Source organism: Rhodofomes roseus (assembly GCF_022264815.1).
Source record: "Rhodofomes roseus strain CIRM-BRFM 1785 chromosome Unknown C8Q71scaffold_4, whole genome shotgun sequence".
Lineage (NCBI taxonomy): Eukaryota > Fungi > Basidiomycota > Agaricomycetes > Polyporales > Fomitopsidaceae > Rhodofomes > Rhodofomes roseus.
In genome coordinates, this window is record NW_025952960.1 from 521,477 (window position 1) to 548,752 (window position 27,276).

Genomic DNA, 27,276 nt, shown 5'->3' on the forward strand with positions numbered 1-27,276 from the left:
CTGCGTGGATTCCAAATCCCTGGCCTTATGGACCGCGTGATCACCTCGTTGTTTGCAGATGACACCTCGACATTTCTTGCTCAATGTGATAGCTGGTCAGACCTGTGGAAGATACTCAATAACTGGTGCACAGCATCCGGAGCACGCTTCAACTCCGGTAAAACAGAAATCATACCAATCGGATCCCCTGAATATCGCAGCCAGGTCATCAGAACTCGCCGCATAGACCCCATGAGCAATGCTCCAACCATCCCAGACTTTGTACACATAGCGAAGGACGGGGAGGCGGTACGCATCCTCGGAGCGTGGATAGGCAACCAGACATGCGCGGCGGCTATCTGGACACCGACTCTAGAAAAAGTCGATAAATTCCTGACGCGATGGGGCCGCTGTAACCCGACATTGAAAGGTAAGAAACATATCATCCAAATGGGACCGGGTGGCATAACCCAGTACCTCACGACGGTCCAAGGCATGCCCGCCACAGTGGAAAAGGAACTCACAAAAAAGATCCGAACCTTTGTCTGGGGGAAGAACGGAACGCCTCTAGTCAACCTACCAACTATCCACCTCCCTATCTCAAAAGGCGGATTAGAAATACTGGACATCCATACACGAAACGAAGCCATCGAACTTACATGGCTCCGTAAATATCTCATCCTAACAGACTCCCGACCCGACTGGGCATTCATCTTCGATATCCTGATCGCACTCCAAGTCAGTCGCTCAGCCGGAGCCATTCAGTCATCAGCACAGATCAATACCTTCTTACAGAATTGGAACCCGGCAGTGCACGCAGCATCTCCCCTACCGCATTATATAAAGCAACTTTTGAAGACTGCTAAGAAACATAAGACCTCCTTCGGAGCATTAAAACTAAGCAATGAACTGAAGAACAAACTCCCCGCATGGTACCATATCAGTGCGACAAAACGTCTACGACGTCTGGATAACACTAACCTTAGCAAATGTCTGCGACGTAACCATGGTGTTACATACGTATCAGACATCATGGTTCTAGCTAGACATGATTTCATCCCAGTTCTCCCACCAGACACACCTGTATGTTCATGCACGACATGCAAAGATGCCGAGGAAAAAGGCTGTCAGAACACACTTAACTGTGTTGAAGCAGCCCGCCGCCTACTCACCTCCCTGACCGACAAATGGAATCCAACGGTGAATCCTGTGCCCGACGGGCTCACCCTCACTCCACGCCGACATGACAACAATAGCGCCGCATTCAAGAAGAAGGACGGCGAAGCTGTATTCAACCCCTCTGTCACTGAGAGAGGCGGCATCTCTGAAATATTCCGTGTCTTCATGGATGATAACAGCCTCGAGACCACACCGAATATGCGTCAGCGACAAGGCACACGTTTCCAAACAATTACAGCATACGCACTCGAAGCCAAGTGCTCCTTTAAGCACGGCGAGTCCCGCATAGCCCCAGAGGGCAGCGGTATCTTCATGTCTGAGTTAGACCAGCAAACCGCTGCCCAGCTAGTACGACCGCTAGACAACATAGTAGACCTATTAACGAGTGGTGAGATTACCGCAGTAGCATACGCGGTACAACTTATCCCGAGAGACGTACCGATCCGATTTGTATGCGAATCTCTCTTCATGCGTAACGTCCTGTGTAAAGACCTACAGCGATGGGAGGACGTTGACTGGTTAGGCATCAGCAACAAACTCGCACTACAAGACCTAATAAACGTCCTCCGTCAGCGCTGCGCCCCCACCACATTTAGAATGGCTAGTACCCACGAAGATTGGAACATCATAGACAAAGGACGCCACCTTGTGAAACACCTCATAGATAATAGCGGCCTCAAGACGGTCTCCTTGAACATCGACCAGACCCTCCAGCTATCTGGAGCTAAGTTATCGACCATGTCGCAACGTATTGCCTACCGCCTTATCCTACAAAGGCGCCCCATCGAAGAACGTCGATCAACGAAAACCACGATCGACGCAGTGCTTGCCAAAGTCAACCTTAACTCAGATAGCCTTATTACCGCTGACGTCCTATGGAAAAGCATACGAAACCACGACTTCCGCCTGCCAATCTCTGACTTCCTATGGAAATGCCTTCACAGTGCATTCCGTGTCGGACGCTTCTGGGCTAAAATACCAGGATATGAAGATAGAGCCATATGTCAATACTGTGGTGCCGTTGACTCAATGGCACACGTACTTACTGAATGCACCGCCCCAGGCCAACAGGAGATCTGGGCAATGGCTGGTAACCTATGGCGGTGTAAACAAGCCACCTGGACCAAGCCCGACCTTAACGACATCCTCAGTGTCGGAATACGCCAGTGGCTCTCCCCTAAAAAGAAACGGAGACCATTTGTAGAACGTATGTGGCGCATACTGATTTCCGAAGCTGCGTACCTCATATGGTGTCTACGTTGTGAACGAACCATTGGCCACGCAATAGATGATGGCTGGACTCACTCAGGACCAGAAATCCGCGCTAGATGGGGATGTATAATCAACCGTCGGCTCCATCTTGATATAGCTATGACAAACAAACGATACGGGAGGAACGCTCTATGGCCGCCGCTAGTCATTGGTACATGGTGTGGTACCCTACACGACGAAACTGCTCTCCCTGATGATTGGACAAAGATTAAAAGGGTTTTAGTGGGTATTAATCCTAACACCTACGTTACCTGGGATGTAGGATAACTGAGTCCCACACTGGCCCTGTAAGGCCGTGCGTAAACGCATTTTATCCCTGGACTGCAATTGCGGGGGAACCCGCTGGCTGGCTGGAATCCGGATCTGACCAATTGTCAGCTGCTGGCTTCCGTTAAGAGCCCTCTAAAAAAAAAAAAAAAAAAAAAGCAAACTGTACTCACTCGCGCCTCGTCTGGTAGCCGAGATTCTGCTTCCGCACGGGCCTGCATGGGCTCACGACTGGAAAAGGTTGCGGTTCAGCACGGGCAGCTTGACTGTAGCCGCAGTCGTATTCTGGCTGGACCGGGGGGTGGGTACTCCTGTCGGACGATGACATTGGGGACAACAGCAGAGGCGATGCCAGTACTGAGAAGTTGACTGAATTGAGGAATGAAAAATATGGCACGAGGTGTTTTGTCCAACACGCAGCTCAATGCGGAGGTAGGAGAGGAAAGTAAGAACGACCAGACTGTTACGACCTGGCTCGGTGTTGAGCTTTACATGCAAGCGGACGGGCCGTCGGGCCGGCAACCTCCTTCCACTCACCGCGCACGACGAGTACGCATCTGAGTCTTGCACGACTCGGGGAGTACTCAATGACCAGCATCGTCGCCCGTCCTCACCTTCTCCGAGCCGGAAACATCTCGAGTCTTCTCGTGCAATCGAAGAGGGCTGGCTATTCGTGGGTCAAGCATATGACCAGAAATCCCGTGTCTGCTGTGTATGCCACACTTCGCACCCAATATGCGCTGTGGGTCAGCGCCTGCGAACGAGGGTTAGAACTTTGCTGCTCTATGTCCGCACGTTCCCCGGATCTGTCTGGGGCAAACACCGCCCTGTTCATGACCGATGATCCCGCCGCTGCGCAGACTGGTATAGTGCAGCTTCAGGCACACCGCGGTAGCTTGCTCACAGAGTCACAAAATGGCTGAACAACCCCCGGATCTTCGAAGACCTTTGTGTACTTGAGTAGATCCTGCAAGGCACTGGAGTCGATCTACGCGCCTTTCGGGGTGGCTGTTCGGGGGAGAGGTAAAGTTTAAACACATGCCCACGCGTCTCCGAGAGTATCACGTCCCGCATTCCTTGCACTACCTGGGCACTAGAGCCTGTGTGTCGTGCTCACATAAACGGTGTAGCACGGATCTAGAGCAGCGTTCATGAGTGACGCAAAGACAGGTGCGAAGCCGTTTGTTGAGGCTCGGGCAAGGGTCGGGGGCGATGAAGCCACGGAGGAACCTTGACGACGACAATGTCGTAAAAGATAAGATAGCCGAGCGGTGCGAAGACATCACGAAAGTGGGGTGCGACTAGAAAACATGACGCAGGCTCCTCTGGCTGAAAACTGGCGTACCTAATTGCAGAAAATAAACATTCTGCGTACGGAATGTCGCAGCAAGGACAGAGCAACGCAGACCAAGGACGGGGACAGCAGCAGCGACAGCGAGCAGGCGGAGGCGAGGAGGGGGCGTGAGAGAAATCACGCGGCGAAGTAGCCCCGTTTTGGGGTTAGGAGAGCGCCAGCGGCGGCCGGCAGCGACCAGGGCTTCCTTGGTGATGGCCGCAGCGCCGCACACGGTGGGCGCGCCTATCGAGGCGCCATCTCGCCGCTTTCGGACGGGCGGGCTGGAAAGCGGCGTCGGTGTCCCAGAAGGGAAATTCTCAGTGCGCCGGCGCCATGCCCCGAGTGGGGCGGCGCAAACACGGCACAACACGGCTCGCAGGATATAGACATGGGTTGTGTGTCCGTCCCCCGCACTGTCCTACGCGTCCCCGCCATGATACCACGCTCCAAGCTCGCCCGCCGCGTCGCCACCAACGCCCGCCGCACCGCCCTCGCTGCCCGCAGCCACTATGCGACCGCCGCCGAGGACGACCCCGCTGCCGCTCATGACAGCCAGCGCAAGCCCCAGCGCCGCATCCGCGAGAAGGAGGCCAACTTCGCCGTTAGTGTCGTCCATAATCGTATGCGCAAGGCCGAGCGGGATGAACGTATGGATATCACTGCCGCCCTTACAGAGGTGAAGACGTGAGTCGTCGTTCTGCATCTTTTCCCTCCGTTTGTCAAATTTGTTGCTCCCAATGCACTGGGCGTATCATACACCTGTAGCCCACTCGCAACCCTGCTCGGGGCAATGGGTTATGACGTGCAGCCGCTCGAGATGCGAGGGCGGATATCCCAGGTCCTATAGACGCCCATTGTACACGGTCTCCGGAATCTAGGCAGCGTGGTTAGGAATGTCCCAACGTCCAACTGTAGACAAGGTGTCTTGTACACACAGCCTTCAAGACAAGCCTTTCGTCCGCGAGATTGCATCATGTGTTACACATACTCACACCGCATCCTTACAGATACATGGGTGGCTTCACACATCCCCGACAGATTCGGACCTCCAACTGGTGGCCCGGCGGTCCCTACCACGAGAACAGGACCTATGAGCAGCCTCCGCCCGCCGCCTACACCCCGCACACCGTCTTCATCGCCGAGTCGCGCTACCCCATTCGGCACGAGGTCGGACGCCCAGACACCGTCGAGCAGTTCATCGGTGTCTGCCGCGAGGAGGACTTCCCCGCCATCATGGAGCGGCTCAACAGCGAGCGCACTCCCCCGGAGCTCAGGGACATGATGGACAACGCGCGGTGGCCCTGGGGCAAGCAGAAGAAAGTGCGCCCCACGCAGTGGCTGGAGAAGGGTGAGACGCGCGAGGAGCTGATGCGCAAGATCGACGAGCTGGACCACCAGGAGGCCGCCGCTGCCGTCGCTGAGGCCGCGACGTCGTCCCCGCCGAAGATGCAGTCCAAGGAGACGAGTCTGTCCGGCGGACACCTCCGCGCGACAGAGCTGCTCATGCCGCAGCGTCCGGGCGGAAACGTTCAGCAGCGCCGTGTCTTCCACTTCTCGATGAACGCGCGCGCCGAGAACGGCGACCCGAGCAAGCCGCCTGAGGGCCCCGGCTCATTCGAAGCGCGCCGCCAGATCCCCGCGTCGTCGTGGGCCCGCCCCCACAAGCCGTCGCAAGACGCCGATGATCATGTCGTGCCCTCATACTACGTCGAGCGTAAGCGCCAGAGGTCGGAGATCGCTGAGAGGAAGGAAGAGGAGGGCAGCCTGATGGCCGAACTCAACGCAGGCATCCTCAGCGATGGCCTCGCTGCGGAGACCAAAGGCCGCGACGGGAAGATCCCTGTCGAGGTGCTCATGCTCGAGGAGGGCGTCGTCATTCACCCGAGTGGTTTCGAGCCGCCTACGCCCGAGACCGAGTTCCACCCTGCTGTCGCGAAGAGGTCGACGGAGGACCATCCCCTCCTTGAGACGATCAAGCAGCGCTGGGACGACATCCCTCCCAGCGTCAACGAGGTGGCCTCCCGCCCCGACTACGACGCGAACGTCGAGAAGGAGTTCACCAAGAGGACGTACATGCGCGACCAAGCGGAGCTGGACGCGGCGGAGGTCCTCACGAACCCGGGCGTCGTCGCGCACCCCGCCGGCACGCAGGCGGAGCCGTCCCTCGCAGGCGCGGTGTCGCAGCTCGGCGCGCAGCCCGAGTCGTCGCAGAGCAAGCGCGCGCAGATCCCGACGTCCGCGTGGGACGCGCCCGAGCGGCAGCAAGTCCTGACGCGCCGCCAGCGCGAGGAGAACACGCGCGACGACGTCGTGCCGCCGTACTACATCGAGCGCAAGCGCCAGAGGTCGGAGATCGCTGAGAGGAAGGAAGAGGAGGGCAGCCTGATGGCCGAACTCAATGCAGGCATCCTCAGCGATGGCCTCGCCGCGCAGATGAGGGTGCGCGAGGAGAAGATCCCCGTAGAGGTGTTTATCCCCCATGAGGGCACCGTCAGCCACCCCAGCGGCTTCGAGCCGCCCACGCCCGAGACGGAGTTCCACCCGACGGCGGCCAAGGTCGCGACGGAGGACGACCCCTTCATTACGACCAAGAAGGTGCCGTGGCACGACTCGGAGATTATCCGCAGCGCGGATGGCAACGGGAACGGGAACGGGAACGGCAATGGCAAGAACGGTGCGTCCACGTCGAGCAATGGCTCTCGCGGCCTGCACACGAGTGCGGTCCTCCGCGCCGTGGCCATGTCGGACTCTGCGTTCGGGCTCATGTCCCCCGCGCTCATGCGTGCCCCCGAGCCAGCGGCCGAGGCGTCGTCCCAGCAGCCGCAGCCGGAGGAGTCCTTTCCTGACGAAGACATCGTAGACACCGGCTCGCTGAGCGACGCCGCGAAGGAGAGCGCCGCCGTCCGCGCGGCGCGCAGCAAGTACCTCGCGACGCTGCAGGAGACGCCCTTCTGGCGGCCGCTCCTCAGCGTGACGCTGCAGACGCGCCCGCTCGCGGCGTCCATCGCGCGCCTCTCGCACGGGCGCGCGCGCGGCGTGCCGTTCTACGCCACCGTCGACCCGCACGACCGCAAGTACGGCCCGTCGATGGGCTCGCGCATCCGCAACATGCGCCTGAACCGCGCACACGAGCTCGTCGTGGACGCCGCGCGCCTCCTCCGCGGCGAGCGCGGCGGCATCCTGGGCATCCGCTGGCACGCGGAGGCGAGGGGCCGCGGTATCAATGGGGAGGGCCTCGCGGAGCCGGTCCCGGTCGAGAAGCGGATGATCAAGGTCGGCTTGGGCGAGTGGTACAAGCACGCGGAGGGGTGGAAGGCGATCTATGCCGAGGCTGCGCGCGAGGCGGAGGTGGACGATGCGTTCGAGGTGTTTGGCATCGACGAGCGCGGGAGGAGGACCGATGGCAAGGAGTGGGCGAAGCACGCTGAGACCGCGAAGGGGCTCCCTGCTGGTCTCGAGGAGTTTATCGCGCCGAGCGCCCCGAGCGTTGACCTGAGTAGAGAGGAACGCTGGGCGCAAGAGGATGCCCGGGTGAAGCAGATGCTGGCGCACAAGGAGGAGATCGCGGCTGCACGGGCGCAGGCTCGCCACCCCAATGTGCTCACTCCGTGAAGTTGACCTCGCTAAGGTCGATTTCGAGATCGTCTCGGTTTACTTACTTTCTCTGAAGAACTGTTACGACTCTGCTACTTAATTAGTAGAACGCACTCACTGATCATACGTATGCACTATCCTCACATCTCTTACCCTGTAATAGCACTAGCAATCGCATCTTACGTTGAGCCATAAACCGCTTCTCGGATCAACGAGCGCATACGAAGCGTTCAGAATCATTGGCCGTGCGATAAAACAACAGGCAACAGCAAATATTATCCCAAGATGAACACTAGGTAACGAGAGACAGGACGAGGTCGACAAGCCGGAGCGTAAGGAGCGACAAGCGTGTGGGCAGGGTATCATCGAGACAAGCAGCGCTTTTGGTAAATAGGTAGGAGGTAGGTAGGGCAGGAATACGTATCTACCGCCTGCCGGTGCCGCGACCGTAGCCGACCTGGAGGTTGTCCAGCTCGGCCTCAAGGGACTTGATGGCGCTGTGCGCCAACTCGAGGTCCTTGTTGAGACGGTCGCGCTCCTGGATGAGCTGCACGGGTCGTCAGTACCCGTGGTCGACGCGCGATACACGACAGCGGAGAGACGCACATGCTGCTCCCACTGGCGGAAGCGGGCCTCCTCGGCCTTGACCTGCTCGGTGAAGCGCTTGCGGAGGGCCTCCTCCTCCTCCTTGAACTTGGGGTTCTCGAACTTGCGCGGCTTGGACTCGCCCGGCTTGCGCGACTCCATCTGGCTCTGGCGGTAGTTCTCGTAGTGGATCTCCTCCGTCGTCGAGATGAGGTCGAGCATGTGCGTCCGGATCAGCAGCGAGCGCAGCTTGCGGAAGTCGCAGTGGTTCTCGTTCTCGACTGCACGGGTGCGCGGGGTTAGTGGGGGAACAGCGGCGGGAGGGGGTGGTTACCTTCGGCGACGCCCCAGAGGTACTCGCGACCCTTGACCTTGCGCCCGTCGGCTGTGGTGACCTCCTCGGTCGAACCGATGATGGAGAAGGGCATGGCCTCGGCGAGGATGCGGGCGTGCTCGGCCGTCACCTCATCATCGGGCTCAATGGGCGGCTGGTAGATGCGGATGCCCTGCACCTGGATGACCTCGCGGATCTGAGGCGGGTATTAGCTGGGGCCTAGCAGGGCGGTAAAGTGAGACTTACGCGCTGCTTGAAGGTGAACAGGTCATTCTGGGTGAGCGTGTCCGCCTTCGCAACGACGGGAATGAGGTTGACGCGCGTGCCCAGACGCTTCATGATCTCAATGTCGAGGGGCTTGAGCCTGGAGCGAGCAGCATCAGTTAGGATCCACGTCGGTTACGCGGTTGCCGTCACTCACGTATGTCCCGTCGGGCGGATGAAGTACAAGCAAGCGTGCACCCTGAGGTCGGTCTTCTCCACGCGCTGGGGCTGCTGCTCCTGGCGCATATACGCCTCGTGCTGGTCGTCAATGAAGTCGACGATGGGCGCCCACGAGTCGCGGTTGTTGACGTAGTCGCCGAAGCCGGGGGTGTCGATGACGGTGAGCTTGGTCTTGAACTGCTTCTCCTCGAGCTCGGCCTTGATGATCTCAACCTCGGTCAGCTTGTCGAGCTGCTTGTGGTGGCGGCGGCTGTAGCTCTTGGCCGGGGACAGCTCGGTGGAGAAGAGCGTGTTGACGAGCGTCGTCTTTCCAAGACCGGACTCGCCTGCGGGTGTCACGTCCCACTCAGATCCCGCCACGCCTGCGCAAGAGAGCGGTGCTCACCGACAACCATGACAGTGAAATGCGCGCCACGCTTCGCGACAATCTTGTGTCGCTGCAGACAGAAAATGTCACCCCGCGTCGTCAGACGAAAGACGGGCGCAGGAGCATACCTGGTTGGGGAGGTTGGCGATGCCAATACCGTCGGACGGGGGCGGGGGAGCGTTGGCCATGGCTGGGAGAGACTGGGAGGGGTCGAGGAGGAGAGGACGGAGAGAATGCGAGCTGCTGCTGCAGACCTGGCCCACCAGCGCCGCTTCGTTGGCGACGAGCCCTCCTCCTTGCTTGCCTCTGTTTGCTACCGGTGGCAGATCGTCCCCTTCGGGCGTTCCCCGCTCAGCCCCTCCTCGTCCTCCTCGCCGCCGCTCTCCACCCGCCGCTCTCCAGTCAATGCGAATAAACGCTTCTGCTCGCTCACATTGCGCGCGCGAAGCGTCATACACTGTCCATGAATACCGAATGAGTCTGTAGACGGGCGTAGCGCGTCCTTCTCTTCAAGAGACTAGGAACAAGAGGCGAGGAACTCAAAACGAATCGGCGTGTCACGCTTAGCAAGCTGTTCGGTGCGTGCTCTATGCATAACGCCCGCGCGGGGGTGCGAGTATGGTACACTACATTTACATATTATCCTCCGCCTCGCCGCTCTCTCCAGCAAGAGCAGGCGTATGACCCCCCTCACCTCACGGGCACCAAGTACATCCAACCCCGTCTCCTCAACATCGTCAAGGTCTTCCCTGTCGATGGTCTGATATCATGGACGCTAGAGGACCTGTCAGCGCTTGCAGATGGACGGGGGCCGAACGAGACTTACCACTGGAGAGTTCCACGGCAAACTCTTTGCTCCAGACGCGCGCTTCGCATCCAACTGGTTCTGCGTGTTCGCGACCCGCAAGGGGAGAGGCATGCTCTCGATTGGTGCTGCGCTTGCCGTGCAGGCGGCGATGGCGAAGAGGAGGACGGTGGAGAAGCAGCGCATCGCGACTGACGCTGTGTGCGCGGGGGTCAGAGAGTGTGTCTGGAGACGATGGGTGTGATCCCCGCCCCGCTAGATTATAGCCCGCGGCCAGTCTGCACCCGAATGCGCGCTGTCGAGCATTGCAGACTGGATCGGAAGGCGGATGCAAGTGCAGAAAGGCAAGCGGATGTGATCGAGGCGTGCCCGATCGAGCCAGCATCCGCCCCGCATGACCCCTCTCGCTCCCCTCGTCCCATCCCCTGCGTCCCTGCGATGCACATTATATCGCTGTGCAGCAGGAGCGACTGGCTAACAGTCTTTCCGGGAGCATACTCGTACGTGGGGGACGTGCTGGGAGGCCTGAATGGCAGACCTCTGACCCGGCGCTATACTTACCACGGGTGCATGGTGAATTTATGCGGCTCTATCACTGAACTCGTGATTTTCAGCATGCAACAGACTAGGCCAGGAAGACTCATCACAAACGTGCAATTCGTGGGTCGGTCAACTGCTATACACACGGCATATTGTAAAAAGGAAAGGCGTACTATACACAGAGGTGTTGGACTGTATAATGGGACTGTTAGGATAGGAGAGTGCCCCTGCGAGAAGTTGCGTCATAGGTACGAGCCTTCTAGTCGTCCTCACTGTCTTCGTCCATCCGGTATGAACTCCTGCTGTACAGGATCCTCTTGACCTCCTTCTCGCGCCTGAACAGCGCCTGCGCCAAGAGCACCAACGCTCCTACCGACTCCGGCCTCTCCATGTCCGCGATCTCCTTCGCCGAGCGCATCCTGAGGTCGCGCACGATCGCCGCCGTATCCTGCCCATTCACATCGGGTGGCGCGCGATACTCGACCGTCACCGGCCGGCGGACGATAACATCGTTCGCCACGCCAGTGAGCTCCGCGAGCTCGACGTCCGCGTCGGCGAGCTGCTTCATGTACGCCTCATGCAGGTCTACCAGCTCGCGCGCGCGCCAGCGCATGAGCGCGGCCGGCGGGCGGCCCAGCACAAGGTCCTTGCGGAGCCGCTGCCGCGCGCGGATCTCGTCGTCCGCGAACTCGTCGTCGCTGCTGAACCCGGAGTCGTCCGAGCCGATGGACCCCGTGTGCAGCCGGTCGAAGAGCGTCAGCGAGGAGAACGCGGAGGCGACGTCGCTCGAGGTGGCGAGCGAGGAGGAGCTCTCGTCGATGAAGGAGGAATCGGTCGACATGGCTTCGTCGCTGTCGAAGCCGGACTCGCGCGATTGGGCTGCGCTCGCGAGGTACTCCTCGAGGACGCGCGCGGTGGCGTCGGCGGGGAGGACGCTCTGGATGGTGTTCATGGCGTTGTCGTCGTTGTCGAGGCGAGGGTGGAGGGTGGCTCGTCGTGGAGTGTTGTGTCCAAGTTGGAGAGCTCTTGAGCTTTGTCTGTGAGCCTGCATTGTCTTATATTGGATCCATTGTCTGACCCTCTTTCTGACCTGACACAATGCAGTACACATGATCCTCCTTTATCTCTCCTCTCCATCAGAACAGATATCGGAGCATCAGAAGATATGGCTTCATTTGGACCCTAAGCTGTCAAGACCATGCTATTGCTGCATGGCCAGTGTGTATAAAGGTAGGAGCTCATTGTGCTACTGGTCTACAGGCTGGGGCCTCGAGCACTCTAAGCTCACAGCTTTCAGGCACTGATGTACAGTACCAATTGCCATGGAAACGAGGGTACGATTGGTTCCGAATGCTTGCGCGATGTCGCGGATTCATCTCGTTGAGTACCTGCGTATGAAGTCTCCATCGGGTCGTACTGACTCGTCCCGGGATAACTTTCGCCTCTGGATACAGTATACTCTCGCTAAGGACCGCCGTCGATGGCGTGCGCATTGGAAGGATTAGTACAGAACCGGCGGCGGCGCCGTGCATGTTGGAAATCCGCGCACCGAGTCAGTTGCAGTCACCAGTGACGCGTACTGCGCCGCTGCCACCTGATTCTACCTTTCAGCGTCACCTACAAGAAGAGTGGCAGACTGTTCAGTATCTGTACAGCTTTCACGGCAGTACTGCCCGTGCTTTGAACGTCCTCGAGGGCGGCAACCTTGAGTAATGAGGGTACTTACAAATTGTAACGCGAGCAGGAGTTTCTGAATGAATTCATTTCGACTCACGCAAGAGGTCAACGGTCAACCCTGGAAATGCGGAGCTCTGAGAAGTAGACTCACTCGAACTACAAGCTTCAGCTTGGAGGATACACTCAGACGTCAGTGAGTTTCCCTCCCCATCTCCCATCCCGTGTTCCGAGGACGAGCTCACTGGCAGACTTCGTGTCATGTCTTCGAACGAGTCTTATGTCACCGTCCACTTGATTCTGAGTGGCACAGGACGGCTGATCACGGGGCGAGCAGGTATGAACCGGCAGAGAAACGGCGTGAACGTACACACAACAAGACCACCCTCCCACTCCGGCGCCGAACCGTCCAAGGAGACAGCATCGCTGACGTCGCAGAACGCGAGGGTGTTTGCCGCCTTAAGGGAAAGCATGTCTCCAGCGGACATTTGGTGGCCAGGGCACACTCTGCCGTCGGTGGAGGTCCTACACTGCTCGACGAGCCGGTCCTTGGGGAAGGTCAAGTGTACATCCAAAGTTTGGGGTCTATGCAGTCGGCGGGGGAACGTAGGCAATAATACACATCGCGTAGTACGCGTGTTCTCATTTCGGCATTGGACTCATCACTGGCACTCGACACTGGCAGATAGCGGTAAGTTGTCTGCCTTTAGAGGCCTACTGCATCTTATATGCTCGGATGCGAATGCCTTGGGGAATGGGTATCGATGTTATGCGCTCATGCGGATCGTTTCACCACTGCTTGAGAGTCGACGACAGAACCTCATGAGAGTTACACGCGCGACCGAAACATAGTGTGCAGCTACTTATATTGACCACCACGCCGGGTCGTGGTACACATCCTTGACTCGGGTTTCTAGACCGCAGTGCGACGCCGAGCCGCAGACAGACCAACCTCCGAGTCCATGGTTGAACGCAAGAATCATAAATACAGACCTGGACCGAACCGTTTCCTGCAGTCGTCTCTCCCACTGAGTCATCGCGCGGAGCGGCCTAGACCACGTCACAAGGCCTTCGTCCGCGGCTTGATGGTGCAATTGAATGGCAGTGGTTTGCTGAAGGGTACGGTCATCAGCGGCAGAGATCGAAAAGCTCAGAGAGGTGGAGACAAACCTGATGATGCGACCTCCCCACTTAGGCTTTGAACCGTCCAGAGAGACGGCATCGCTGACATCGAACGACGCCAAAATATTGGCCGCGGTGAGGTAGAGGGTGCGTTCGGCGAGTGTCTGGCCCGGACAAACTCTGTTCTTGCCCATGAGCCCATAGTCAGACTACTCGACAAGTCGACTGACCTCCTGCCGTATCCAAATGCGAATGATCGAGGATCGGGATTGATGTTCTTGTCGCTGTTATGCAAGTAGCGTTCGGGGTCAACGACCTCCGGGTTCGGGTAGAGTGTGGGGTCACGCATGATGGCCCTTTTGTACGGTTAGCATGCAATTTGTTCATGTAACGACCGTCGAGCATCGACGCACCATGTGTTGGGCAATACAGTAGCACCTGCGGGGATCAAATACCCTGCGTAATGATCATCCTGGCGGACCTTGTGGGGAAGCGCTGTGGATGGAAGTCATTGTTAATGGCGAGTCGACGAGTCAAAGTGACTGCTCTGCGCACATAAGGGACCTGCAGGCATGTGACGCAACACCTCCTTCAGCACTGCATCGAGGTATGGAAGGTCACTGCGGTCGCTTGCTGTGGGTGGTCGTGTACGCCCAGTGACTACGTCTATTTCAGCCTGCACTTTGCGCTGGATGTCCGGATTCTGCGCTATCAGGATCAGAAAGGACTCGATCGCGGAGACTGTCTGCAGGATGACAGGCGATCAGTAGGCGGAGCGCCTCATGAAGTGCCGACTTACGGTGTCGGAACCCGCTTCAATCATAGGTGTGAGCATGAGCCAAGACGAAGATTGTCGACTGGCTTACTTACCCGTGTAGGATATCAGCCCAATTTTCTTGTAGACTTCCTCTTCCTCCGGAGTCGAGTCGGGATGATTCTGTAGCAGGTCGCCGATAAATGAAGGAGGCGCTGTGCCGCACGCCTGCGATAGCCTGTCTCGAGCAATTATGACTTTGCGAGCTGGAAAAGAACTTACCACCTGCTCCTTCACTATGTTACATAGCTTGTCCTCTATTCTGAGAGTCTCCGCTTGAGCAGCCTTTGCAACCTTCTTGAAGCCAGCCCCGGGAAGCCAGTCGGGTATGTGCATCACTGCTCACCGTCAGCACGCAGGTCCCGAAGAGCGAGCACGATTGACTGACAAGAGGAGAAACTGTCCACTAAGTATGCTCCCGGCGCCGACAATTTCGTAAAGGTATCCATGACGTTCTCCATTGCCTCAATGATCGGGTCATCGTACTGATCGACTGTCACTCCGTGCGTGATTCGGACAACAGTGCTTCCAATAAGGCTGTTGGTATTCTGTTATCAAGATTCAACAGTTCCGTAGAGCTGCATACGATCACGTACAAGCGTATATGCAATGCAAAGTTTGAGGGATCTTCGGCAAGCCTGGCAATGAACAGAGTAATCATCTCTTCCTGGACCTCTTGAAGGTAGGGTAAATTCCGCGGATTGACAGCACCTAGTATCAGCTTTCGGCCCTCCCTGTGGCGAGGCCCGTATGGAAGCATCGGAATGTACTGCCCAAATCCCGCTCTGAACAATGTTAGCAATCTCATATACTCGAACAGAATGTGCTCACAGCTCCCCAGCCATAGGAGTGATGGGTCTGTCCGAGTAAATGGCGCCCCGTTTCTCAAGCAAATCGTCGATCGCCTTCAGAGAACTGAGGATGACGAACGAGCGACCCATCACGTTGACGTGCATCACATCGCCTACAAAGACCACTATGTCAGTACCCTCCTGAATCTGCGCCAGTCAAGTTTCAACGTGCGCACCGTATTGTTGTGCCCAGCGCGTGAACGTCAACCAGGGGTGTTCGAGTGGTACCTGCAAGGCGTTCCCAAGTAAGGGAAGCCCAGGCGGACCGGGAGGCAGAGGGCCTCTGGCATTCCTCCGAGAGAGATAATGAACGGTGAAGAAAACGAAGACACAGAGTAGCAATGTTAAAAGCATAATGGAAGTGGACGATGGCGGTAGTCGGTACTGAGAACAGAGAGTAAGGTACATACTAACCGCACACATTGTGCTTACTTTAGCCAAACGCACCTGCGATGAGTGGCCAGAGGGTCTGCGTGTTCAGCAGTCCTTTTCCGACGGAAAGTCAAACAGGCCAGCGTCCTTATATACACGGTAAACCTTGTGATGTCATTCAGCATATGGCACGACCCATACACTGACTTTGAAATCGAACAGGTTGGCGGCCTTCGCAGTGTCCATGGCGCCTCCACCTCCGACTCTTTAGACATCGGCATGAGAAAGAGTTTTGCTACGAAATGCAGGGCCTGATCACTCACGCAAGGAGATAACTACAATCCTGTTCCTGCAACTAAGTGATGGCATTACGCCAGCTTGCCTCGGTCCGTTCTGCTACGATCCGTTCATAAACAACAAAAGGATGATGCAAGTACCTGTTGAAATGTACTGTCCAGTTAGGTGGCTATGCTCAGCCCGTGCTGGCGCTCACCATCTCATGAGTGGCAGTTTGGACACGATGGGGCCCGTAAAGACGGTGTGGACTCATGCGGTTGATGAAATGAGAATGGCCCTCCCTGGGCCTGCGCGATGAGCGCTGAGCACCCAGGAAGTCGGCTCGACACATCGGGCGGAGTCCCGGACTCCCTTCCCACCTCTTCGCGTTCACCGTGACAGCCATTACGCCGCGCGAATACAGATGCGAAGCCAGGCTCCTAAAACCAGCCGTCCCAGTGTTCTACCTCGTACATGTCGCTGGATTCTGCAAGGCTATATACGAAATATATTTTAGACGCTGGAAAGTTTGGACTTGCTATGTATGGTAATTTTTGGCGGCGGAACAAGACGAGGTGAACACTGTAGGACGGCTGGCCAAACTGGTCACCGAGGCATCGCCGAGGCGCAGGTCCTCTCAGCGTCTTCTGAGTTGTTGTCGGTGCAACCCTAGCGCGGGGTTTATTTTCGTCGTTTCCTGTCTGTATTTGTAAGCGGGCGTGTGGCGCGTCCTCGAAGCTGCTCTCGTCGCAACCTCGACATGTATTCTCGTTGTAAACATTATTTCAGAGCTAATCAATTGTCTCTCGCTCGGTAGGTGCTCTGCTAGGTCCCGTTGAGCACATTACTTTCCCGTATGTGCTCGGCAGCACTTGCAGTGACTATGTGTTCCATTTATGGTAATGCTTATGTCATGTTCATATCACCAGCCTGAGCGACGCCTTAACTCACATTGAATCTTTCAATGCACCCCAGTCATTCCACGTCTTCTTATATACTCATACACTGGTTGATTGACTTACCCTCTCTTGTTCTTTCCCGCCCACAGCCTTTTGTCCCATAGTCTATAGAGTTGTGACTTCGACAGGGCTAATCACGTGTAGCATGATGTTGGGTCTATCGTCCAGACTCTGCCCAACAGGATTATCGATACCATGGGCATCACGCACCAGGCGTGTGTATAATATGCACATTAGCATATTTAGAAAATGATCATGTCTTCAGCAACCTGCTGCCCATCTGCGTGGGTCGTTTGTTCGCTAAGCGCTTACATCATACTACAACTTCACTTGTGAGTTTCGCCGTGAAGCTCATGGGCGAAGTGACGCAGACCATGTACCACAAGCACGGCTCATTTACCGTGCCAGAATACGACACACTCAGCGCGAATCTGGTCACAAGAACGTCTCTTTTGCTGCTGCTGTTCTCGCTACTCACGACGCGCGCTTGATCGATCCTCACGAGCGCTTTCATCGTGTACCGTTGTGCAAGCTCGAACCAGGCTTTGCTGCTGACGAAACTGTCCCAGAGTAAAGCACCTACCGAGCGAGAGACAATTGATTAGCTTTGAAATAATGTTTACGACGAGAATACATGTCGAGGTTGCGACGAGAGCAGCTTCGAACGATGAAGCGTGGACTCACGAAGTTTATGAAATGATAATGCCCCTCCCTGAGCACCCAAGAAGTCCGCTACATATCGGCTCGACAGAAGATTGCCGGTATAGGCCATCGGGCGGAGTCCCGGACTCCCTTCCCGCTTCATCGCAACCACTGTGACAGCCATTACTCCGCGCGAATACAAATGCGAAGCGGTCTACCTGCGAATCTTCTTGACAGACTTCAGCGCCGTGATGTCCTGCGATGGTGCCATGTCGGGATCGATTGCGTCCGACTACCTGGGATGGACAGTCGCTATATTATCGATACCATAGTCGCGGTCATGGTCGAGCTAGACGAGCGAAGCGAACGCGCAGAGCACCAGGCACCTGAGAAACGTTCGCCTCATCAGGGACATGGCGGATGCGACTGCGTATATAGACCGCACCTTCCATGCATCTTCTATATGAACCGCATCACCTAAGCATCTTCTATATGAACCACACGGGAGAAGGACAACACGGCGGCTTGCGGGATCGTCGGCAAGGCCGAGAGCTTGGGCCGTGGTCCGTAGATGGGAACGTTGTGGGCACGAGGGAGCCTGGCCAGGGTTCGGCGGTATGTTTGACGTGAGTGACGGCTCAAGTCCTCTTTGTCTGCACGCATTGAAGTTCTGCTGCATCGTCCGCGTCCGAGCCTAGCCTGAATTGTATATCTGTATCCAACGAGTAGTAAGCGTCCATTGACTGAGCTACTAGGCCAGTGGACTGGCACACACTGCGTTGGATGACCCGAGCGCATCGTGCCGACATGTCGGTTAATGACCCACTGGGACTCGGGAGTGTTTTGACGACGGTTGAGCTCGAAGAACTTCGGACACAGCTTGCACAGCCGCCTCGGTACGTATCCGACGTGTCGGCGTGAATATCTGCAAGAAATTGGCAATTCATCACGTTCCCCTTCCAACGACGTAGGAGTGCTTACTGATAGAGCGCATGGGTTAAGGGTGGGACGGCAAAGTACCAGTGGTCTACACGCCATGGGCATACGCCTCGTCATCTGTGAGACGGGAACAAGCATACATTCCAGAGTGTCGAAGTGATTTTCAGAATAAATCGAGTGACCAGCGAGCTCCGTGTAGATATATGCGCTGAGCCAGTTGAGATGATACGCATGTGGTATGGTACAGTGCTTGGGTACGACAGGCTAGGTGCAGTACGTACTGATGTTACATGGCACGTTGTTGCACTTCTCACGCTGACTACATCGGGCACGAGAGCGTACCGACGACGAAGAATGAGGGAGGGAGCGTGGAAAGGTGGCAGCGAGCAGATACAAAACAGAGAGCAAACCGAGAGCGGGGACATCATTATGCAGGTGTTGAGGAATATGAGAGACGTCGCAAAGCCGGTAACATGGAAGATGAGATGCTGCTCGGACGTATGAGAAGCGTGCAACGTCAACGAAAGCTCCGGAAACATACCATGTATCATTCAACGTCATTACACGAAGATGTACTCTGATTCTTCTTCGTCTGCAGCGCTGCCCTCCGCAGGTTGGCTAACTGGCGGGGGCTTGAACGTGGGCGGGTACGCAGTGCTTCCACGCTGCATGAAGTTCTCCTTGAGATACAATGAGCGCGCGAGATAGACCAATCCCCGGCGGAGGTTGTCGATGGGGGCGTGTGCCACTTCAATCGTCGAGCGCATCCGCAGCTCGTCAACGACCCTCTCAATATTCCAATCTTCCTCGAGGACCACGGCGGGCTCTCGCCTCTTGACCGCCTTGCTCGGAATGCCCCGCTTCTCCCCGAGCTCATCGTCCACCTCGTTCAGCGCGAGCATGAGGCTCTCATGCCACTGTACGAGTGCCTCCCTCTTGTCGAAGGGCGGACGCCCGAGCGCAATGGCATCCCACGCCCGCTGCGTCTCGCGGACCTCTTCTTCGTCGGTGACCGGCTTCGTCTTCGTCGGATCGTACCATGCCGCGTCCTCGAAGGACGTGAGGAACTCGCGCTCAGCTCCTAGACAGTTCGTTGCGTAAAGGTCGAAGGAGCCGCAGAAGCGTCGCTTGAAGTACCCTGGGTTCGTAGGGTCGAACCTCGGGTCCTCGTCCGTGCCGTAGTCATGAGCGAATTCAGGGGTATAGTCCTCGTCGTCCCTTTCCTCTTCGTTACTCCAGACGCTATTCTCCTCTCCCTCCGCGTTACTGTCCGCGTCCTCTTCGGCTTCATCCTCATCTTCGTATGATGATGCCTCGTCCGATCCACGCGCTGACGTGGCATTGGAGCAGATCGTCTCGGTGTCGCTCAGCTCTGCCTCGTATTCGTCACCTACGCCTCGCTCGCGGTCCCCCTGGCAAGCGGCGAGATACTCTTTGATGATCTCCGCTTCGCCCTCGTGGCGCCAGATGTAGGGGATTGTACGATTAGATGGTCGCACGCTCATGGTGACCGTCTGCAAGTTGCGGGAAGAAGAGGTATGTATGGATTTCGCGGAGTGAACGACTGGTGAACGAGTGCACAGTGCAGGTCGACTCGAACCGTGGCGGCGCGTGTACAGTCGCCTCGCGGTAGCACTATATCAAGCTACACGATCACGTGGCGGACGCGCCGCGAAGGCCGAAGGCGGGCCGCACAAGCAGCGTCTACACTCAACTCTCGGTCTCGCGATGCATGTGACCAAAGCAGTATAGGAGCTACATGCGACGCGTTTTCTTGATCAGGTATTATCTTAGGCTTCCGTGTGCTCGCATTACTCGTATCCTGAACGTTCGGCTGCAATATTGTACAAGCGGATATTCGACGCGCATCTCTCAGCTCGCCGTAACGCGTCAGGTTCATCCTCAGCTGTGCTCAAGTCGCCTATCGGCGCAGTGATCAAGCCAATCGACTTGTACATTCGTCTGGAAGCTCTTCTGCCCCACAGTGAGCTGTTGTTCCGATCGTGATTGCAATGCATGATGATGAGTGCGATATAATGTTTCCTTGGCGCGCCATTTGCCCGTTGTATACCTATCGGCCCCAGGTTCAGTTTGCGTCCCCCCTCATGCTTCTATCGTGCCGGCGGACTCACTTAGATGAAAGGTAACAGTGGATGAGCTATTCACGAATGCCTGAAGGGGCGAGAGGCAGCGAGCAGATACAGAATGGAGAGCGAGACGATAGCGAGGATGTTGAGCATTGTTTGGGACGTCGCACAGATGGTGACATGGAGGGTGAGATGCTGCTCGGATGTATGAGAAGCGTGCGAGATAAACCAGTCCCCGGCGGAGGTTCTCGATGGGGGCGTGCTCTACTTCAATCGTCGAGCGCATCCGCAGCTTGTCGGAGACCTTCTCGATGATACCTCCCTCCTCGAGTCCTATGGCGGGCTCTCGCCTCTTTATCGCCAGGCTTGGAGTGCCCTCTTTCTTCGCAAGCTCTTCGTCCATCTCGTTCAGCGCGCGCATGAGGTACTCGTGCCATTGTACGAGTGACTCCCTCTTATCGAAGGGCGGAGACCCGAGCGCGACGGCGTCCCACGCACGCTGCGACTCGCGAACCTCCTCTTCGTCCTTGTTGTACATACCGATGGGGAATTCGGATTTCGGGTCCTCGTTCGTGGCGCAGGAGCCAACGCCATTGCCGTCCGTTCCCTCTTCGTGAGTGCCAACGCTCTTGTTCTCTCCCTTCTCTCCGTTCCTCTCCGTTTCGGCTTCATCTACGTCCATTGGGTCGTCTGATGCATCCGCAGACGTGGCATCGGAGTAGATCGTCTCAGTGTCGCTTAACTCGGCTTCATCTTCATCTACGCCTTGCTGGCGCTCCTGTTGAATAGTGAAGATATACTCTTTGATGATCTCCGCTTCGTCCTCGTGCCGCCAAAGGAAGGGAATGCTAGTACGATTGATTGGTTGCAGGCTCATTGTCGCTTGTCTACAGTGAGTACTGCTGGAGGAAGAGTTATGTTTGTCTTTGAGGTTGGTTCGGAATTGGCGGATTCAAGTTGGACGACTGGTGGAGAACTGCACAGTGCACGTCGCGGCCAATACTGTATCCGACAAGTCGCGACTTGGACGCGGACGCCATTGCATTTCATATCAAGAGGCTACACGATCACGTGCATGAGGGGCTACACAGACGCGCTCAGACTCCGAGTCCGTTTTCAGTCAGAGTCCGCGGGGAAGGTCATGGGCAGCATTTAGTATGGTCAATGTTCCCTTGATCTCGCCATCCCTCTTTCAAGACTTCCGCATCAGCGTGATTTGCCCCACAAAGACCCTCGCACTCGGATGGTTACTGCATGATTTGATGACATTGAATCGTCCGCACGCCGTCCGCACGTCGTTATTACTCACTCCCTGTCTGCAAAGCTTGCCCTCCCACCTGCTGGCGCATGCTCACCCGCCTTGGTCGCAGGGCAACTCGTCGTCGTCGTCGTCGTCGTCGATGTACAACGGGGTGACGGCAGTAGTGGCAGCTAGTTGCTAGACACCACCGACGCTGCCACCCAATTGTCAAATGCCAAGTGCCGCACGTCAAGCTACACAGCTCCAGGGTGGGTACTCTGATGCCGCCAACTATCGTCGTTGCCGCAGGCCGAAATGATGTCGGCCTGCGCCAACTTGAAGGCGCACCACAATAAATCCGCGCGGGTTTGTCCCGGCCCTTAGGCTTGTTCCTGAGGGTTCGACGCAAAGTACTGCTTTGGGACGTAAAAAAAAAACTATACGACGCACGCAAGCGTGCGGCTCGAGGTCTATTCTGCAATGAAGCAACCTCCCGCGCCGCTGCGGTCCAGATCTACTGCACGGGCATCACAGAGATTACAAGGCGTAGGAAGGAGCTGGAGTTGTAGGGGGACTATCAGCCCGTTCGACGTCACTTGAGGTGTGAGATATCCTGACGTACCGAGTGATGATTCGTTCAGAGATTAAGCGTGGAGACTATTGAGTAGTGACCGCGACAGCAAAGTACATACTCGCTTAAGTATGCTTTCCTGAGTCGTTATACTCGTCTTGGCCGCCGAAACGCGGACAATTTTATTACCGACAGTAGCGTTAAATAGCTGAGCACGTACTCACTTCGGGGACGTACAATAATCCTGCATGGGTCATTATGGCGCGGTCTTAGACTAATCGTTGAGTCACGGCGACGCGGATGAATTGCTATGAGCAATGTGTATGAAGCGGACACAAAGGCACTGTATAGAATACTTACCTGCAGTGTTATACGGAGGGGGGCGTCGAGGCCGTCTAAAACTGCGCTCAGAGTTGCGAAAACTCGCTCGCTGTATATTGCTCACCGAAACGGTATAGGCCTGCTATGTTCTTGGACCAGCATTCTAGAACTTACAGCAATGACGTATGTTTTTCGCAGTGATATCGGGAAGACTCACCGGCACCTCGCCGACAGTCGGCCAATTTGCTCGACCGCATCGCGGCAGAAGACGGTCATTCCGCTGCACAGATGAAAATGGTAACTACATACCGTCACTCATCTTAACCACCGTCGCCGTCGTTCAATGAACGATGCCCAGAGATATTCGAGGCCAAATATGCTTATCTGCCTCCGTGGCGAGGTCGCCAAGCTCCGTTATCAACCTTCGCCGGCCGGGGGGCGCACCACATGGCTGATCGCACCTAGATCTGCGCATGACGCTGCGGCTCCGCGGTGGTGCTGTTTGTTCATGTAAGTCGCAGACGGGTAAGTTACAGCAATTGCACTGGGTTGGCACATACGATGTTGAGCGTTGAACGTTGAACGTTGAGGCATGAGTGGTGCAGCTGGGTGGATAGGTGGGAGGGAGAACGGACGCGGAGGGGCCGTCCGACATCCTCGGGAAAACGGCAATCGAGGGTAGCCGCGGATGTCAAATACAGCGCCCACAACGCCCGCCATGCCTAAGTCAGCGGGGCCCTGATTAGTCATCTGAGATCTCGAGGTTGTCGAGAGCTTTCGGTCGACGGTGGCGACGGCGGTGGCGTGTGTGGCCTTGAGACGGGGCATGGGAGAGAAAGGTGTGGGCTCGGGACGTTTGCGTTCGGGCGCGCGTCGCGGGCCTCGCGGCGGGAATGTTTAGATGGATATTTGGCAGGTGCATCAGGGTGCCATCGTGGACATCTGCGAGCCATATGGCACCCGCCGTACTTATAGACGCGCCCGCGCAACAGCCCTGGTCTGATGACAGTGTGTGTAAGAAGCGAGGGGACGACGTGGACACTCATCAGGTGCAGAGCAGCGAGGCCGCTGGTAAAGTATGCGGGGCGAGCCAGAAGTCTCGTAGCGGCCTGATCACGACGGGAAGCATGGAGCCGTGAGTGAGTGTACCTCGAGTGTAGCTCTCGCCAGCATCTGCGCAGCTTGTTTCGCCCTGACATAATGGCCCGATACATGCCGCCGATGCGTCGCAGCTGTCGGTTGTGCTTAGAAGAGAGGCCGCGCAGACAGGGGCTGGCAAGCAGGCCGGCAGAAAGGCATATGGCGGAAGTCACCGAAGGCGCGCAAGAATCCACATCCGGTGCGACTCGGTGCGAGGATGCAAACTTCGCCGGCTTCGGAGGCCGCGCGATCACTCTGGAGCATGCGGCGGTGCTGTGCCACATGGTGAGCGTCGAGGGGGCGAGTGTTGCGCGTAGCCTCGCTGGCCGTGCGGGTGCGAGGTGAGCTGGAGGCTGAGGGTGGCGGAGGCGTCGGTGGCGGGCGTGCGGCCGACGGCTGTGCCTGGGATCGATCTCGATCTGTGGCGGGCTATTCTTGGGGAATACGGATCGGCAAGTCCAAATCGGGGATAATCGGGGCGGGCGGGGGCTGGGATTGGCTGGCTGGGGTTATCAGCACCTTTCGGGATGTTTCAAGCGTGCTCCGCAGAGGGATGCGCCGTGGACAGCGAGCACATGCTCCCGCGCTCGTCCGCGCGTTAATAAGAACCTCGTCCTCCCCATGGCTCCCGCACGCATCTTTCCCTCGCACCTCCCGTCCCCGTCGTTCGACGTCCAACCCGTTGAACCAGGTCGCGTTCGCCATGTACAACAACGCAAACTTGGAGGGCGACCCCCGCTTGGAGAAGGAGGAAGCCGGCCGCGACTTCCTCGAGCCGCACCGCGATGCCACCCATGGTATGTAGTACATCGCCGTCCCAACCATCGCGACTCGGCAGTCTCATGTTGTCCTTCGTGCAGGCATGAAACCTACCTTTGAGGAATACCTCGTCGCGGCAGAGCGCCAACGTGCACACGAGGAGCTCCAGTACAAGGGCGAGTCCAGCCCCGACACCGCGTCCGCGGACAGTCAACATACGGAGTGAGTCGCACGCGGGGTTCGCTTCTCCATGTCTTCTGACCACCCTACTGCACCAGAAAATCAACGAAGGCGCCTGCTATGGTGTCTGAGGCCGCACTGACAGCCGAGGAGAAGGAGCGGATCAATGCTCGCCGTGCTCTTCGCAGTGCCTCGGTCAGTCCTAGTCTCGACTCACGTCTCTCGCTGTCCGGAGCTAACCCTCACTTAGTGGGCGGCTGTCTTCTACTTGATCACAACCGATATCCTTGGTCGTAAGTAGCGCAGCTATTCGTCTTTGCCGCTGGGAGAGTGCGTGCTCAATATCTGCGTCTAGCCTTTAACGCACCATACGCTATCAGTCAAGTTGGCTACGCGCCCGGCGTCATCCTCTATTTCGTCGTGCGTAGTCTCCATCAGCAGCGCTCAGAACTCCGCAATTGACGTCACGCCGTATCTTATCATGTGGCTCTATGCATTCTAGATGGGCGCTACCGCGTGCTATACCGGACTCCTGCTTTGGTGGCTGTTCATGAAGCTTGATTCGGACGTGTTCCCCGTCAAGACGTATTCCGACCTCATGGAGCGGGTGTTCGGCTCAGCATCTCGCCATATGTCGAGCGTTCTCCAGAGCATTCAGCTGATCATCAACGTCGGCACGATTTGCTTGAGTAACGGCCAATCGCTCAGCCAGATCACGAAGGAGAAAGTAAGTCTGGCGTGACTCGTGCATCCGGAACAACCGGGCTGACGGCGTCTCGTTCGCACCCCTAGCTCTGCTTCGCTGTATGCATCGTCATTTGGGCTTTCGTGGGTATGTTCATCGGCCAGATCCGTACGCTCAAGAACTACGGATGGCTCGCGAACAGCGCCGTATGGATTAACCTTTCGTCAGTCTGAATTTGTCTTCCGCGCGAAATGACCGGCTGACGTTTGTGGGTCCGTGCAGCATCATCTTCATTTCGATGGGCTTCATCGCGCACTCGCCACCAAACTACGCCGGCGCGGAGGCTGCATACGGCGTCGTAGCTGGCCCAGTCCAGACGGCTGCGTTCGTTAGCCAGACGCTCCCCAACAAGGTGAACGGCATCATGAACATGGTCTTCGGTACGTCTAGAGCTTCGACGTTCGACGGGCGATCGCTGATGTAATTCTGGACAGCGTACGGTGGTGCCATGATCTTCCCCGAGATGCTCGCTGAGATGCGGCGCCCCTGGGACTTCTGGAAGGGCATGTGCTGCGCGCAGGCGCTGATCTTCGTTGCATACCTGCTCTACGGTGTGTTCCGCCCTCTCTCTGAGTTCCAGCGACTGGAGTGTTGACGTGACTTGTCTAGGCCTATTCGTGTACAGCTACCAGGGCCAGTTCACGCTCTCGATCGCGTACCAGGGTGTCAGCAAGTACGGCTGGCAGACGGTTGGCAACGTGATGGGTCTCGTCACGGGTATCATCGCGGCGGGTTTGTATGGCAATATCGGTATCAAGGTTGCGTACTATGCGATCGTTGAGGACATGTTCAACGGTCCCCCGCTCGTGAGCCGGAAGGGTCGCTTCATCTGGACCGGTACGTGACACGTCTGACAATCTCGCGTGACTCTGACTGACTGTCATCCGCACTTTCAGGCATGGTTATCCTCTACTGGGCGCTCGCCTTCATCGTCGGCGCGGCCATCCCGCAGGTGCAGACGATCTCCGGCCTCGTCGCGGCCGTGTGCATCATGCAGTTCACGTACACCTTCCCGCCCGCGCTCATCTTCGGCTTCTACTTCCTCAAGCACGGGCGCGACCCCGCGACGGGCCTCGTCGACTGGCGCGCGGGCTTCTTCGGCGGCGGCACACGCATGGTGGCCTTCAAGATCTTCAACTTCATCCTTGCGCTCGCGGCGCTGTCGATGGCGTGCCTCGGCATGTATGGCAGCGGCACAGCGATCAAGCTGACGTTCCAGACGAGCCAGGCGACCAGCTTTGGGTGCTCGCCGCCGGTATGAGCGTGGCCGGTGTTTCCGTTGGCGAGGCGCGGTCGCGCGTGGCTGAGCGAGCGCGTTCTTTTGGGCATGTGTAGGGGTATACTGGTGTTTCGACGACTTTTGACGTACGTGCTGTACTGACCTGTTCCGACTATGTTGTTGTGCTTTGCATGCTGCGAGGACGGCGCCGGTGTACTTAATGTTTGACGTTGCTCTCTCTCCCCCCACCCCGAGTCGGTTTACTACAGCCGCGACTGATGTGTCTCCGCCCTCTCTCCTGCCTCCTGTGCATAGATTGTCTTGATTACTTGTAATGAATACGTAGCAAACTCCCACTCCTTGTGTTTGCGTTCTCGGACACTTCCCGACACTTCGACAGTGCAATTTTTGGAATATACCTTCAACCCAGAGGTTTGGGCGTCTCGACTGAACTTTACGGCGTGAGTACGCGTGAGGGCTCGGGTCCCGGCGTTTGTGGCGCCTGCCAGTGCGGAGGCGCCGAGGCTCACGTCCGTCCGCATCAAGTACAGCACTCGGTGGACTGAAAGTACACCCCCATAAGGAGAGGGATGCTTCTCCATCATCGCTTCCCCACTGCGGTGAGTATACATGTGGCAATCACGCCGGTGGGCGTCGTACTTG

General features: G+C 57.1%; 9 protein-coding genes across 9 annotated transcripts; 4 read left to right on the forward strand and 5 right to left on the reverse strand.

Moving 5' to 3' along the window:
- Nucleotides 1-882: 882 nt before the first annotated feature.
- C8Q71DRAFT_675458 (uncharacterized protein) lies at nt 883-1,386 on the forward strand (the record flags this gene model as incomplete). Its single annotated transcript, XM_047919704.1, has 1 exon — nt 883-1,386. A coding segment is annotated over one exon (504 nt), but the record flags the coding sequence as incomplete, so codon positions are not given.
- An 84-nt stretch (nt 1,387-1,470) lies between these two features.
- Nucleotides 1,471-2,697, forward strand: C8Q71DRAFT_701437 (uncharacterized protein; the record flags this gene model as incomplete). The annotated part of the gene is made up of 1 exon (XM_047920189.1): nt 1,471-2,697. One exon carries the CDS (start codon nt 1,471-1,473, stop codon nt 2,695-2,697), a length of 1,227 nt encoding a protein of 408 aa, XP_047782160.1.
- A 1,748-nt stretch (nt 2,698-4,445) lies between these two features.
- Nucleotides 4,446-7,823, forward strand: C8Q71DRAFT_740807 (uncharacterized protein). The gene is made up of 2 exons (XM_047922778.1): nt 4,446-4,717; nt 5,041-7,823. The coding sequence occupies exons 1-2, from the start codon at nt 4,467-4,469 to the stop codon at nt 7,643-7,645; spliced, it is 2,856 nt and encodes a 951-aa protein (XP_047782161.1). The 5' UTR covers nt 4,446-4,466; the 3' UTR covers nt 7,646-7,823.
- Nucleotides 7,824-7,827: 4 nt separating this feature from the next.
- C8Q71DRAFT_740811 (septin) lies at nt 7,828-9,690 on the reverse strand. Its single transcript, XM_047922779.1, has 7 exons — nt 9,486-9,690; nt 9,376-9,427; nt 8,968-9,316; nt 8,793-8,910; nt 8,547-8,742; nt 8,234-8,493; nt 7,828-8,174 (listed from the first exon to the last, which is right to left on the reverse strand). Exons 1-7 carry the CDS (start codon nt 9,543-9,545, stop codon nt 8,052-8,054), a joined length of 1,158 nt encoding a protein of 385 aa, XP_047782162.1. The 5' UTR covers nt 9,546-9,690; the 3' UTR covers nt 7,828-8,051.
- A 1,271-nt stretch (nt 9,691-10,961) lies between these two features.
- C8Q71DRAFT_721196 (uncharacterized protein) lies at nt 10,962-11,654 on the reverse strand (the record flags this gene model as incomplete). The annotated part of the gene is made up of 1 exon (XM_047921418.1): nt 10,962-11,654. One exon carries the CDS (start codon nt 11,652-11,654, stop codon nt 10,962-10,964), a length of 693 nt encoding a protein of 230 aa, XP_047782163.1.
- A 1,782-nt stretch (nt 11,655-13,436) lies between these two features.
- C8Q71DRAFT_794813 (cytochrome P450) lies at nt 13,437-15,517 on the reverse strand (the record flags this gene model as incomplete). Its single annotated transcript, XM_047925567.1, has 11 exons — nt 13,437-13,488; nt 13,547-13,678; nt 13,729-13,854; nt 13,912-13,993; nt 14,054-14,239; nt 14,369-14,480; nt 14,535-14,650; nt 14,701-14,849; nt 14,909-15,097; nt 15,144-15,276; nt 15,340-15,517. The coding sequence occupies 11 exons, from the start codon at nt 15,515-15,517 to the stop codon at nt 13,437-13,439; spliced, it is 1,455 nt and encodes a 484-aa protein (XP_047782164.1).
- Nucleotides 15,518-18,534: 3,017 nt separating this feature from the next.
- Nucleotides 18,535-19,955, reverse strand: C8Q71DRAFT_420273 (uncharacterized protein). Its single transcript, XM_047918443.1, has 2 exons — nt 18,893-19,955; nt 18,535-18,839 (listed from the first exon to the last, which is right to left on the reverse strand). Exon 1 carries the CDS (start codon nt 19,854-19,856, stop codon nt 18,912-18,914), a length of 945 nt encoding a protein of 314 aa, XP_047782165.1. The 5' UTR covers nt 19,857-19,955; the 3' UTR covers nt 18,535-18,839; nt 18,893-18,911.
- A 3,090-nt stretch (nt 19,956-23,045) lies between these two features.
- On the reverse strand, nt 23,046-24,150 carry C8Q71DRAFT_420299 (uncharacterized protein). The gene is made up of 2 exons (XM_047918444.1): nt 23,131-24,150; nt 23,046-23,068 (listed from the first exon to the last, which is right to left on the reverse strand). Exon 1 carries the CDS (start codon nt 23,992-23,994, stop codon nt 23,317-23,319), a length of 678 nt encoding a protein of 225 aa, XP_047782166.1. The 5' UTR covers nt 23,995-24,150; the 3' UTR covers nt 23,046-23,068; nt 23,131-23,316.
- A 144-nt stretch (nt 24,151-24,294) lies between these two features.
- Nucleotides 24,295-27,065, forward strand: C8Q71DRAFT_740858 (transmembrane amino acid transporter protein-domain-containing protein). Its single transcript, XM_047922781.1, has 11 exons — nt 24,295-24,507; nt 24,571-24,691; nt 24,748-24,844; nt 24,900-24,942; nt 25,005-25,069; nt 25,152-25,376; nt 25,442-25,557; nt 25,617-25,774; nt 25,829-25,945; nt 26,004-26,231; nt 26,291-27,065. The coding sequence occupies exons 1-11, from the start codon at nt 24,414-24,416 to the stop codon at nt 26,653-26,655; spliced, it is 1,629 nt and encodes a 542-aa protein (XP_047782167.1). The 5' UTR covers nt 24,295-24,413; the 3' UTR covers nt 26,656-27,065.
- The last annotated feature ends 211 nt before the right edge of the window (nt 27,066-27,276 follow it).

Coding starts and splice junctions, on each gene's coding strand:
- C8Q71DRAFT_740807 (XM_047922778.1), top strand. CDS start 4,467: ATGATACCACGCTCCAAGCTCGCCCGCCGCGTCGCCACCAACGCCCGC. Junction 4,718..5,040: donor GCCCTTACAGAGGTGAAGAC/GTGAGTCGTCGT, acceptor GCATCCTTACAG/ATACATGGGTGGCTTCACAC.
- C8Q71DRAFT_740811 (XM_047922779.1), bottom strand. CDS start 9,545: ATGGCCAACGCTCCCCCGCCCCCGTCCGACGGTATTGGCATCGCCAAC. Junction 9,428..9,485: donor TCGCCAACCTCCCCAACCAG/GTATGCTCCTGC, acceptor TTCTGTCTGCAG/CGACACAAGATTGTCGCGAA. Junction 8,175..8,233: donor TCCGCCAGTGGGAGCAGCAT/GTGCGTCTCTCC, acceptor CGACCCGTGCAG/CTCATCCAGGAGCGCGACCG.
- C8Q71DRAFT_420273 (XM_047918443.1), bottom strand. CDS start 19,856: ATGAGCGTGCGACCATCTAATCGTACAATCCCCTACATCTGGCGCCAC.
- C8Q71DRAFT_420299 (XM_047918444.1), bottom strand. CDS start 23,994: ATGTGGCACAGCACCGCCGCATGCTCCAGAGTGATCGCGCGGCCTCCG.
- C8Q71DRAFT_740858 (XM_047922781.1), top strand. CDS start 24,414: ATGTACAACAACGCAAACTTGGAGGGCGACCCCCGCTTGGAGAAGGAG. Junction 25,377..25,441: donor GCCAGATCACGAAGGAGAAA/GTAAGTCTGGCG, acceptor TCGCACCCCTAG/CTCTGCTTCGCTGTATGCAT. Junction 25,775..25,828: donor CATCATGAACATGGTCTTCG/GTACGTCTAGAG, acceptor AATTCTGGACAG/CGTACGGTGGTGCCATGATC.